A 13,569-nucleotide genomic window follows, 5' to 3' on the forward strand; every position below is an offset into this window, starting at 1 on the left:
AATGCAAGCCACGCCCACTAATTTTCTCCTTTGAAATACCTTTTCACTCGAAAATGTGTCAGAACACAGAAGTAAAAACGATCGCAACTTCCGGTTCACGGGGACTTTAAAGGGGTGGTGCAACAGTATCTCATGCTTAACATGGTCAAAGTGTCAAAAAAACGAGTTGGACGTATCACGTAATATTTCTGTGCTCGAACCACCCGCTTAGGGTTCAAATAGGTTTCGGAAAGTTTTTTAAGAACATGAAATTTCCTTACGTACAACTTTTTTTCTAATTGGATAATTCTCGTGGAAAGAGCACGTTCATCAATTCGCTGCGTTCGTTGTACTGAAATTCAACTGTGTTTGACAGTTCACTGTATTTTGGTGCGGAATGTTATATAAACCGTGGATAAAACGATGGATTTGGAGATCGTTTGAAACTGATATGGCGTGGTCCTGGCGCTAAAAGATGCCGGTTATGAACCACACGTGGTAAATGAAACTGCATGAAATGCCTGTGTTTTGTTGGAAATCTGTGCGTACGTACACAACACAAAGTTTTATCAACAGTTATGCAGGGATAATGGGATGATGTATTCTGTGCTCGCGCTGTAGTTCTGCCTCCCCCCGAACGCCTTCAGAGGCTCGCCTGTTTTACGGAAATAATCGTACGGCTGTATCTGTCTTTTGTAGCAAAATACTCTTCGAAGGTACAAAACTATGTAGTACAACACTATAGGTACTCAAGATTAATATGAGATTGGCAGAAACTGTGTGTGTTACCCCCTCTTTAATCAGCTGCAATATGAGAGAGGGCAGAGCTTCAAGTTTGATCTCCACTAGATGGCAATCTTTGACTGACAACATTTTTATGGTTAGAGTAACTGTTTATCAGCTTCAAATATGTTGTTGTCTATAACAAAGCTCGAAGATTACCTGAAGGCCTTCTCTTGGTCCAGGTTACTTAAAGAATTGGCTTTGGGCACAGAGGCAGTACCAGGTTTAGGCACCATGTCAACTGGCTGAGGAACACAGAGAAAGAGAGGTTAATATATTTATTATTCATGTGGCAGAGGAATTCTTTGCAATGTTGTCCTATCAGGTTCACAGTGACAAAAAATACAAAGTTTACAAGTCATTTTATGCCCACACAAGAAGCAAAAATGCTGCATGTAACCAATTCAAAACACTGTGTGTCAGGTTCCACTCATATAATCTCATGTTTGTTAACTTCCCCAGTTAACCTCGGCCTATTTACAGCATGTTTAATAAACACGAGGACTGAAATTTCAACTGCCATCAACACACCCGAAGACCAGAATCTGCAGACTCCCGTGCCCTGTCCACAGACACAGATCGCTTGTTCTCAAACATCTTAACTCTCGTCAGCACCGACCGGTGTTTCATTGCCAGGTCATCCTCTGCTTCCACTGGAGGAGGAGGAAGAGGTGCAGGTTCCGCTGGCGGTGACACAGACTTTGACTTGGAAGAGGTCACAGAGGCCTCTGCATTCACGTAGCCCCTCTGTTGTGACTGGTTGTAGGAGGGTCTCTGAGAGGGGTCGAAGTACTGTTTTGGGGGCTCGGGGGAACGAGAGCTGGATTGGTCATACTGCGGCCGTGCATCGTATCCCCCCGTGACAGGAGGGGGAGGTTCATCGTGTCGGATGGGTCCGGTGCTGGGTTTGCTGTAGCGGGGTCGACTTGAGTCGTAAGCTGTGTCGTGCCGTGTCTGAGGGTGACCGTAGCGGTTCAGACCGTCCTCATAAGGCATATGAGGGTCGTATCCAGACTGGTGGTCATAAGGGGCCCACTGCTCTTCGTACGGAGGCACGCGGTTGTCAAAATGCATGTGAGGGTCAAAGTTGTGAGCCTTTGGTTCCATGTATCCTCCGTCGTAGTTGTAGGGCTGGTGGTCGAATTCTCTGTATGGCTTGTCTTCCTGGTAGAGGGGCTGCTGAGAGCCGAACTTGGGGTGCATAGGGTTCCGGTTCACCTCCGCTGGTTCATTGGTATTGTAGATGTCCTTCTTGTACATCTGTTGATAGAGCCAAAGGGAAACAGTTATGAAGTGTAAAGAGAAAAAAACACGCTAATGCACGGCAATCAATTGAGATGAATGAAACTGCAGAAACCAGAGATGATTAATATTGAAGACTGAAGCATAGAGTCGGCAGAAAGACCTGCAATGAAGGAAGACTAAAAGTGAGCAGTTATTAAACAGATCAATATGGAGGCAGCCGTCAAACAGTTTCACGCTTAAAGAGAACTCGATACATCAAGCTGCAAAAATGCAGGAATAAAGATCAGCCAGAAATGAAAGACCCACTTAAATAAATAAAACAATGTTCAGGAAACATTAAGCTTTAAATAATAAGGAAATCTCCAAAAAACATTTTGAGAAGTAGCCTTTTAGGAATCATAACAAACCAGTCTGTAATTCATCTACCGCAACACACCTCTAAGTTGTCATGTTGTAAGCAAGGCTACCTTTCAAAGCGAGAACCGAAAGTAGAAATCAACCAATGTTTCTGAATAAACCTAAATAAAAGTCAAAAGTAGTTGTTCCTCTAACTTCAAGCAAAAAAATTATCCTCTGTTCATGCAAGAGTAGGCAAGCGACAGTGGGGACCAGGGCTTGCATGAAGGTTCATGAACTACGTTCTGATGCTGCAGGCCTCCACAGTACCCACTGTTGTTTACGAACGCTGTAAAAACACACACGCACACACAGAAAAGAGAAAAGCTTCTCATTGACAGGCGCACATGCAAGAGCTATAGTAAAAGCACTGCGGCACACAGGCAGGGCAGACGGCGGTAAGATAGGGCACCGGGCTCGGGCGTTAACTGGGCCGGTTTCAGTCCAGACCAGGGCTAGCGAGGTACCTTGGACTCTGACCCGGGTTGTCCAGATTGGTTGGGGTCGAGAGGCGGGGGATGAGCTAGCTCAGGGGAAGCTGGGAAGAGAGAGCCAGCCTCATGGCTGAAATCGCCCCGAGGGAGGGTGACCGGGAGATCCTTGGCACTCAGGGCCCCTACATTTACATGAACAGCAGGTGGCGCTGTCTCTGCCAACGGCTCAGGCTGCGGGGGGAGAGCAGCCTCTGCTTTCTGTGAAGGTGTTCAGAAATGTTTAATACACGTGGTCAAACCTCACCACTGCACTTCAGCTCACCTTATCTTTTTCTCACCTGACAAGAGTTCTGATATGAAAAAGGAATGTTTCAGGTTCTATCAAGTCATGCAGTTGCACCATAATATCAAAACAAAACTGTAGTGCACTTAAGAGAAGACAGGCCAAGGGCAATTCACGTTTTTACGAGAGGTTTTCAGCGTATTGACAGGTCACATGTCAATATTTAGTTGTTTAATTATAACATGACATTTTTTAAAGGTTTAAAGGTGTGCTTTTAAAGCATTTTTCCATAGACAGGCAAGTCAACGGTCACATCCATAACGTACATATTTCTCATAAATGGCAACATGAAAATTAAATTATAGAAACTATTTTATGTTCTATGAAGAGCACTTCTCTATTATTTCTTTTGGTTTGTACATTTTAATTGACAGAAATCCTACAAATTATGTTGTCTCTTAAAACGTGCATCCTATTTTGTTACATCTATAACACATACATTTTTCGCTCTTTTAAAATATAAAACTTGTACTTCGATTGATATTTCTCTGATGTTCGTACTCTGTGAACAGGAGTTTGGTTTCAATATACTGATAATAAATACATTCTCAAATATTTGACTGAAATACCTGCAAGCGATTCTGGGGGTTTGAAAAACGTAATGCTTGTATTTGTGTTACATTTTGTAAATTATTGAATATTGAATGTTTTGTTGTTTGATCTCTAAATTGACTCAACCAGACTTGTTTAAAGTGTGACTCCTTATCTGGGATGAACATTTTTTAAATGTTCACCAACTGTGTTGGGTTTGGCAGTATTACGTTGTCATAACATTGAAAGAGTTCTATCACACAAATTGTGTGATAGAAGCAAACCGAAGCAAGTGAATCAGTACCGGTTACCAAAATCTCTTCATTTGAGTTCTGCAGAGGACAAAATGTCATACAGGTTTGAAATGACATTAGGGTAAGTAAATATTGACAGAATTTTCATTTTTTGGTGAACTATCACTTCAACTGTGATGTTATGCCACAACCACTTGACTTGTACTGAAACCAGAACATTCCTTTAATATACAGAATACGTAGTGTGATTCTGTGCATCATGTCATGTAAAAATTAACAACTACACTAAGGATCTGTTTGTAACATAGTCTGACATCAGTTTAATACTACAGTCAAGTACAACGTTTTGGCTCTCTTGTAACTCACTTTGGATATCATGATGGCCACTGGACCCATATAGATAAATACATTCACAGCAATATATGTAACACTGTCACTACATCATGCACATAATACTATCTGGTAATGACATAATTATGGTACTGACATATTATGAGACAGCTAGACCACAAGGAACTGCAGTTATTATACATGTTTAAATTGACATCAACTTCCTTTGGAATCACATAACTCATACGCGTCATACTTAGATAGGAGTCACAAGGAAAGGAAAAAAAACATACACACTATTATAGGTAATAAATACTTGGCGACACGGATTACTTGGTCATTGTCACTTCCCTAGTACTGCGATAATACTGTTTTAAAGCAACTCCTCCTTCAAAGCGCGTTAGAAAACTTTTCTAACGCACACCACGGCCTCCAGACAACAGGGAAGTCGTACGGCTCGCAGAAACGCTACCTGCTGAGTTGCAGGGGCCTTGAACCCTGCCGGGTCGATGCGGTTCAACGGCTCGGGCTGGTACCCTCCGTATCCAGGAGGCTCCTGGATGACAGGCATGTCCTCCCGGACGGGCTCTGAGGAACGGGTGATGGCAGGCTCGCTGGGCAGCCCTACATCGTCGTTCAGGGTCTCATCTAGTTCCTGGTCTGTGTAGGCTCCACCCTCTGTGTCGGTGTCCTCGTAGTCGGATGTGTGCCGGCTGTCCGTGCTGTACATGCTGTACTCGCTGCCAGGGGCGGAGAGGTAGGACAGTCGGTCGTCGTGAAGGTCCAGGTCATCGTTGGGAGTGCCATCCGCCTGCATAGACATAGAAGAAAAACAGAGAGAGAAAGAGAGAGCGATCAGGGGTTGTATGAGGATGGAAGATAAAATATGTCAAAATTATGGGTTGAAAAATGAACAGGAGCTGATGAAAGCAACTATGCAATAGTGAAAATCCGTGTTTTGATCACAAAAACAGATGGAGAGGAAATTCTAAATATCCTTGAGGAATCAAGCTAATGTATCTGGTTTGAAATATAGAAAAGTCAGTATTACCTTGCCCTCTGAGACCCACACCAGCTGGTTCTGCTGCTGTTGAATGTTCTCCTTCAATGCTCCATACCAGCCATCATTCATGTTGTTCATGTTAATAGTGGCTGCAGAATAAAATATATTATCTCATAAAAAGATTCCATTTCACTTTAGATATGCCTTGAGCGATCCTTGAGTGCTGTTACATTTACATGCATTACATTTATCAGACACTTTTATTCAAAAATGATTTACAAATGAGCAAACTCATCAGTCTCAATACAGCTCTGCCAAATACACAGTGTGCTTTGTCTTATTACTCCCATTAGAGTTATGAGTTAAGACTTCTGATGGCAGCCTGGCTGCTGTCTGAGGCCCATTATGAAACGTAATGAGTTTAAAGAAGAATTATTTGGTTATTACTTCTGACTCGAAGCTACAAGAGGTCATATATTTGCTGGCATGTAATGCGCGTATGCGAGTTTAGAATGTCCTATTTATTTTAGAGAACTGTTCTGACTGGATCACTCATTTAAATAACAGATTTTGTTTCGTTTGTTGTATTAAAGTAATAGGTATTTAGTTAAACATAACTCTTCCCCAATACTTCCGAATAAGTAATATAGTAAGTGAATAATAAATGGGTCAATGACCTATAAGGATTTGACAGGCCAATTAAAAAAAATATATATACATATATATATATATATCGTCACTGACCCAGATACATTTGAGTCTTATATGTTCATGCTCTGAAATGTTGCTAGACCTGGCCTTACGTTGTGGCTTTGTTTTTTAATCTGCTTTAGTCATTATGTCTAGGGCTTCAAAGGCAACAACATAAACAAACGTAATGTGGCCCAAACTTAACTTTCGGACCTCTGCGAAGAATCTGTTTAGCAGTTTTAATTTAATTTAGTACAATTACTATACAATTAAATATAAATTCATATTAATATAATTAAATATAAAAAAATTGTCAGATTATAACCACACACCGACTGGAAGTTAAAGGTTTGTGTTAACGTCTTAAAAGAAAGAGTTCAAGAGAAAAATATGCAAGGAAATAATTAACAGTTTAATAATAAAGTAACTAAAGACTGTTTCAAAAGTTTTCTCTTGAACTCTTTCTTTCCATTATACAGCATACAGTACAGTTGTCACCTGTGAAGAGATGATGGTTGTTCTTTCTAAGCTTGAGTGCACGCTCATGAAGTTTCCTGGCGCTTTTTCTAGACTCGGGACAGAGTCTGGTCCTCATGCTTTTCACTCCCTGCTTACTGTCAGGATTCAGGAACACCACGATGGGATACCACTGAGCGTAGTTCAGCCGATCCACTGCATTAGGAGTGATGTCCAATACTGCATGCTTATCCTGAACATCAAAAACACAGTTTGTTCAAACATCACTTAAGTACCCAGAGATGCTCATTCAGTTACTTTCAGTTGTATCATAGTACACCAGCAGGAGGCAGTAGTACGCTGTAAGTGTTTCGATAGCATCATGTACCATTCAGCATAATGTGTAGTGCATCGCTATTTCTTTCCAGTCGTTTCTTAATGATAAACTTACTTTTTCTGTATGTATTCTGTATGTAAACTAGATCTCCAATTAAGATATTCAAAACATCTAAACAAATGTAAAACTGGTTTGATTACATCTCACAGCCGAAAAATCATCAGACTCATTGTGTGGATGTTAATGCTGCTTCCTAACTCCAGTGTGTGTGGATGAGAGCTCACCCGGTCAATGATCTCTTTGATAGTGTGAAGACGTATGATTCCAGAGCTTCGCTGGTCAGTGCCGGCATCTTTGGCTTCACTTTCTACACAAGAGAACACAATCCATATTAGTATCCACACATACACGTGCTTTCTGCTCCTCTGTCCATCTATCATGCAGTACATTAGCATTTTATCCTGAACAGCAGACAGTGAGAAGGCAATTCAACATAAATGTGCACATGCACCTGCATAAACAATAAGATCAACTGCAGACTCTTCTCGTGTTTTATGTGTAACCTTAATGCATTGTGATATACTTATATATATATATATAGGAATATTCATTACAATAAAGTAGGGGAAGAGCACCTGTACACCTGCGACTAGGGTTTGAAAAATAGGAAGAACACTATTCATTGCTTTGATTCAGTATGTACAAACAGAAGGTTATTAAAGGGTACAGCTAATGTGCACTGACCTAACCCAAAGCCACTGGTTACATCTGACAGCAATACATTATTTAAAGGGACAGTCCTCCCAAAAATATGTCGTCATTTATTCACCCACATTTTCTCATATGGCTTCAATTCTTCTGCGGTAAACCAATGAAGAAATCATGAAAACTGTCTGGCTGACCTGAAATTTTAAATTTTCATTTTGCGTTTAACAGAAGAGAGGAAGTCATAGACGTTTGGTTTGAGACAACATGAGGGTGGATAAACAATGACAACTACTACTTTAAAGTGATAGTTTACCCAAAAATGACAATTCTGTGATCATTAACTTGTCATTTCAAACCTTTATGACTTGTTTTCCTTGGCAAAACACAAAAGAGGATATTTTGTAGAATGTTGGTAACCGAACAATAGCGGTACCCCTTGACTTCTTATGTAAGGACACAAAACCCCTGCAAGTCAATGGGTACCGTCGTAGCTCGGTTTCCAATATTCTTAAAAAAATCTTCTTTTTGTGTTCTGCAGAGGAAAAAAGTCATACAGGTTTGAAATGACAAGAGTGTGAGTAAAGGATGACAGAATTTTCATTTTTGGGTGAACTATCACTTTAAGAGAGCAAGCCTAAAAGTGTATCTTCCTTACTATATAACAGCTTTAAAATAACAGCAACCATAGCAAAAAGTAAACAAAGCTCATTCCAAAGAATCACAGAAAACAAAAAGCAGGTGCTTGGGATGGGAGGTATCAATGAGCAAATGCGCCTTTATCTCCTCTCAAGCATGCCTAAAGGGTCAAGGGATCGAATCTGTCAGCAGCATGAACACATCTTGGATTTCTTTACGTTAAAATTCCAAGCGGTGTCGATTCAGTGTAGCTAAAATAAGGGATGCCATTATAATGCAGAGCCTCTAGTAACTACGGTTACTGATGGAGTGAGCTGATGTGACTATGCAACATACTTTCCCTTCCATCTGGGTGCTGTGTTTCTGAAAAGCAAATACAGTCATACAGGAATATTGTTATGTAAATAAAGCCAGTGGCCACTCACGGAATCAGTTTACAACTTGAATTTAAATGTTCTTAGATAAGTGAAACTAGAGAGCAGGAAACATCACTGGCTCTCAGACCAGCTGTGAGTGTGAAGTGTTGAAGCGTTGCGTCTTATCAAAAGGGTTTGAGTTCAAATTAACACTTACTCGCCAGCTCGAACAGGTCGGGCACCTCTCTTGACAGTTTGTCTCGCGCCACGTCCGCGATCGGCCCGAAGATCACAACAGGTCTCAGGAAACCGGCTACAAAGGAGAGAGGATAATACAGCAGCATTAGAAAGTATAAGTGCCAGCATTTTACGCATGGCTGCCAAAGAACTATTGGTGATGTTTGGCATGCTTCATACATACCCTCCCTAAGAACCACTCTCTCATAAGCTGGGAATTTGGTCTGAACAGGCTGAGCTGACAGATCTTCTCTGCTCTTCCTCAGGTTTCTCTTCGAGCTGCGCAGACCTCTGAACCTCCAGAAGTCGGCCCGGTCACCGCCCGCTGTTTTGGGGAGTGTGTACTGTACACTAGATAACTGCTCCGCTCTGAAATAGGAAAACAAGATGAGATTTAGCTAGAAGTGAACTCAATAAACAAGAGGCATACATTACACACAAGATATAAGACACCACAGTGTATAATGATCTATATATAATCTACTGATCTATCAGACTGAAACATGGTGTATCCATTATTGCTCATAAATCGTTGGTGACCCTTCATAAAGTATGTGTGTAAAGTATATTGTTTTTTCATTTCCACTAAAGTGACAGTGTTGGAAATGCAAGCTTTCAGTCTGAGGGTGATGATATGTTTCTGTATATAATGAATAAAGCAGTTCTTGGCGCTTTACCTGTTTTTGTTGGGAATGATGCCTCTTTCCACCTCCTGGTGATTCTTTCCGATACGGATGGCCAGCCAGGAACCCAGTTTGCCATTGTAGAGGGTATCCACCACCCTGAACACCTCGCCCTTATTAAAGCTCAGCCCGTAAGGCGACTCCTTCTCATATTCAAAGTGTGTCCTGATGTAGAAGGAATCGCCCACATCAGACTCCACGATTCGGCGGTACACTGCAGGACATTCAAATAAAAGAAATGATGTAGAATTTTTTGAGTAAAATATTGTATCATTTGTGAACAAAAAGAGGTAATGGAAGACACAAACAAAAAACGAAATTCACCTCTACCTTATATTTGTAAAGAATCAAAAATAACATTTAAAGAGATATAAATGCATTCGAAAAAATGTGGAGTCATAGGAAATTTTTATTCATAGGGACTATATGTCAAGTTATATGGTTTGACGCTTATCATCCTCTCTTTTTTTTCATTTTGTCACATCTTTTGCATTTTGATCTGTGTCACATAGTCTAATTTGTCCTTTGGGTTGGTTACTAAACCCTTATTTTTGAGGTCTGTGGATGTCTTTGTTCTCTACAGTCACTGTCACTGTGAAACTGAATAAATATAATATATATTTTTTTTATTTAAATTTACTTTAGCAGCCACTGTGCACAATTATTTGACTGCGCAACACCACGACTGACCAATCAGAGTCAACTATTCCTGAAAGCTGTGTAATAAGTAAACTTAGTTAACATAAAGAATGAATCAATACATGAAAGGATTTTTCATCTGCTCACCATCTTTTTTCTTCTGGGCCAGGATGGTGACCTCTTCACCTCTGGGCAGATCAAGCAGGAACAGCACTGCTTCCTCACGAATTATGTTTGCAAAGTCAACATTGTTAACCTAAGAACAGAACAACGTAAGGCTTTAGATCTCTGCGGTGCTGCAACCTAACAATACACTGTTTATTTACAGTAGAATAACGAGAGAAAGCGCTCAAATCTACTTTTTCTTTTCAACATTTAGTGATTAAAGTCAGAATTTCTGGGAAAAGAAGCTGATCCGAACATCCAGTCAATGCTGGCAAACTCTCAAGAAACGTCTGGAGAAGGAAAACACTGATCTGGGAGTGTCACTGGAATCTGAGGAGTGTGTTTGTCCAGCAGGGATGAGAACTTTCATACGCACATGTGTTCAAACATCGTGTTGACCCGCTCTGGGGCCAGTGTGGGAAAGACAAAGCATTCTATGTTTCATCAAAACATGCTCTGTGATAAAGAAGCAAAAATAATCCTGATTTACACACTCCATATTATACACTGACTACTGACAATAACGCAACACCAATGGTGACTTGAGTTAAACAATGAGGCATATTGTGCGGCCGCAGGCTAAACAAAGGAAAGTTGCATAGAGAGGACAGACAGGCACTGACTCAGAGCAGGAGCACGTCATGATTATTTTTGCCCACAGCCACAATGTGTCTTAATATTTTTCGGAGAAAAACCGGGATGTTACAGAGTGTTACAGTACAGAGATTAGTCAACAGCAGATGGTCGGCAACAAAACAACCAAACCCATGCTTTTGTTTCCAAAGCTAAAGCAGAATTATTTCAGATAAAAAGCAGAGACTTGCAGTATTGGCATCGTTTAATAACCAGGTTTTCAAAAACCCGAGGGCCCATTAACAGAAGTGTACATTTAGAGTAAATGTTGGGTAAAAAAAGTGCTGGAATAAATTTGTATTTAAATGTAAAGTATATATGAAGGTATATACATATACAATATAAAAGTAATATACATATAATGTTTTCCATCAACGAGTAGGAAAAAGTAAAATTTGTATGACAAACAGAATAGGAAAGCCAAGGTAGGTTTAAACAGTTTGAGCTTTTTGATTTAAGATTTAACTTTTTAAAATCATTAAAATTTTCATTATTTACTGAGGCTTACTTAAAAGTTTTATATGCTGTAGTGTGCCGTTTCACTGATGGATATGCATATTAAACATGGACGCATCCTCATTTATTTCAGATATCATATTTCAATTTCAAGTATCTAACTATTTAACAATTTCAAGTATTTAAATTAGGTCTATATTTCTCTTACACTCGTCATGTCATTGCTACACGCAAATATAATAATATAAATAATATATATTTTCCATTTGATTTGTCCATTACCACCGCTGTGGTAAAAAGCTGCCACTGTCAGAGCCCTAATTTCGGCCTTTAAATCCTTACCCTGAGAATTTGGTCTCCTTCTTCCAGACCTTCCTTAGCAGCAGGACTGTCCTCCAGCACCCCGGCCACAAAGATGCCCACATCATTACCTCCTGCCAGTCTCAATCCAACACTTTCTCCTTTCTTAAACTTCACCAGCTTCATACTAGGCCTGGACACAAAGAACAAACTGGGTCAGTCTTCCATAGACATGAGCATTATGTGAAAAGCCTCAGCTGATTTACACCGAACCAAAACTTTTAACTGAATACTTATGTGATGATGATATCACGTCTTACATCAGAAGTGTTTGATTGTGAATAAAACAAGCAACTTGACTTCTAAGTATTCTTAAGTGAGTTTATAATGTCATGCTTACTGTGAAAGGTACTTCTTATTTCATTAAGACTCACCGGAGGATGCTGTCATCATGGGAGACGCTGGGCACAGGGGCGTCTGTGGGGCTCACTGGCAGATCAACATCAGGTTGCCCGGGTTGAGCATACACAGGTTTAGGCTCTACACAAACACAGACAAAATGCTGTTAGACCTTGTACATGACGCGTGTCAAATAAATATAACAGACTCTGACAGTGAAGAGAGTTAGCAGTAGATCGAGAGTCTGAGAGAATCAAAGGCTGACCGCTTCAGACACGCATTATAATATTTATAGCAATAACACAAGCGCCATCACACTATTATAGGGATACTTTTCAAAATAAATATTCTGTCATCATTTACTCACTCTAAGATTGGACCAAACCTGTATACATTTCTTTGTTCTGCTGAACACACAGGAAGGTATTTAGAAGAATGTCAGATCTCATTCCCCATTCACTGCTATAGTAGGGAAAATAAATACTATGGAAGTCAATGGGACATGAGATCTGAGATTCTTCCAAATACCTTCCTGTGTGTTCAGCAGAATAAAGAAAATTATACAGGTTTGGACCAATTTTAGGGAGAGTAAATGATGACAGTATTTAAATGTTTGGGTGATCTAGCCCTTTAAATAACACCTCTAATACGTAAGGAAGTGGGCAGATAAGATTGCAGGTGAGCAGAAAGTGATGAAACAGAAAGAGGTACAGTATTAACCTGGCAGTGGGGGGATCTGTTTGTCCCCAGGCTGTTCAGTGGGCAAGGCCAGAAGTGCATCCTCAGCAATCTTAACTGGAGTGGACACAGCCGCTGGTTTAGAGATGCGATCCTCCTCACGACTTCTGTGACTATAGACACACACAGTTTACAGTCATCACATATATGCTGTTTTTATTTTGTATTCTAGTTTTCTGTTAATAAAAAGGGTCTAAAAGGTGGTTATTGAATAAGTTTCTCAGTATAACAAGGCTGTACAATCTGCGAGCAAAATAATAATAATTATAATCTATAGTATAGCGCAGATAATAGTGAAACGCAACCAGAATAAAAAGTCCAAACCGAATTTACTCATAAATAATACATTAGCATACTTGTGTATTGTTTCAAAACAGAAAACTCATCGTGAGATAAATAAATGTTAATTAGGTCTAAAAATGCAACATGTTTTATGAAACACTGTACACTGCAAAAAAAAGTGATTGTTAACATTAAACAGTGAGGCAGAATGAACACAATTCTCAGACATTTTGAATGCTTTTAATGATGTGTTAAAGTTTTTTTTCTAATTAATTAATTAATTTAATTAATTTAGTCATTTGGCAGACGCTTTTATCCAAAGCGACTTACAGTGCACTTATTACAGGGACAATCCCCCTGGAGCAACATGGAGTAAAGTGTCTTGCTCAAGGACACACTGGTGGTGGCTGCTGGGATCGAACCAGCAACTATTGATTTACAAGTTCAGTGGTTTAACCCACTAGACCACCATCTCACAGAAGGATGCGTGTTCAAATTAATTGATGTGCACAGTCATACGAATCAGATCTTTGGGGTCTTAAGTGGACCATATGAG

General features: G+C 40.0%; 1 protein-coding gene across 9 annotated transcripts in view; it reads right to left on the minus strand.

Annotated features, from left to right (window-relative positions):
* Positions 1-13,569, minus strand: part of tjp1a (tight junction protein 1a) — a 100,605-nt gene that overhangs the window by 6,979 nt on the left and 80,057 nt on the right. For 6 of the 9 annotated variants that reach the window (XM_056744644.1, XM_056744571.1, XM_056744488.1 and 3 more), the window contains 14 exons: positions 12,714-12,844; positions 12,029-12,134; positions 11,637-11,787; positions 10,188-10,296; positions 9,396-9,615; positions 8,903-9,087; positions 8,699-8,794; positions 7,066-7,148; positions 6,487-6,697; positions 5,347-5,447; positions 4,768-5,106; positions 2,871-3,095; positions 1,294-2,022; positions 922-1,007 (listed from right to left, as the gene is read on the minus strand). In XM_056744644.1, coding sequence (XP_056600622.1) covers positions 922-1,007; positions 1,294-2,022; positions 2,871-3,095; positions 4,768-5,106; positions 5,347-5,447; positions 6,487-6,697; positions 7,066-7,148; positions 8,699-8,794; positions 8,903-9,087; positions 9,396-9,615; positions 10,188-10,296; positions 11,637-11,787; positions 12,029-12,134; positions 12,714-12,844 — 2,772 coding nt within the window. The remainder of the gene's footprint in view (positions 1-921; positions 1,008-1,293; positions 2,023-2,870; positions 3,096-4,767; positions 5,107-5,346; positions 5,448-6,486; positions 6,698-7,065; positions 7,149-8,698; positions 8,795-8,902; positions 9,088-9,395; positions 9,616-10,187; positions 10,297-11,636; positions 11,788-12,028; positions 12,135-12,713; positions 12,845-13,569) is intronic. The other 3 variants (XM_056744986.1, XM_056744923.1, XM_056744777.1) reach the window with 1 other exon arrangement.

The sequence above is a fragment of the Triplophysa dalaica genome, chromosome 1 (assembly GCF_015846415.1).
Source record: "Triplophysa dalaica isolate WHDGS20190420 chromosome 1, ASM1584641v1, whole genome shotgun sequence".
Lineage (NCBI taxonomy): Eukaryota > Metazoa > Chordata > Actinopteri > Cypriniformes > Nemacheilidae > Triplophysa > Triplophysa dalaica.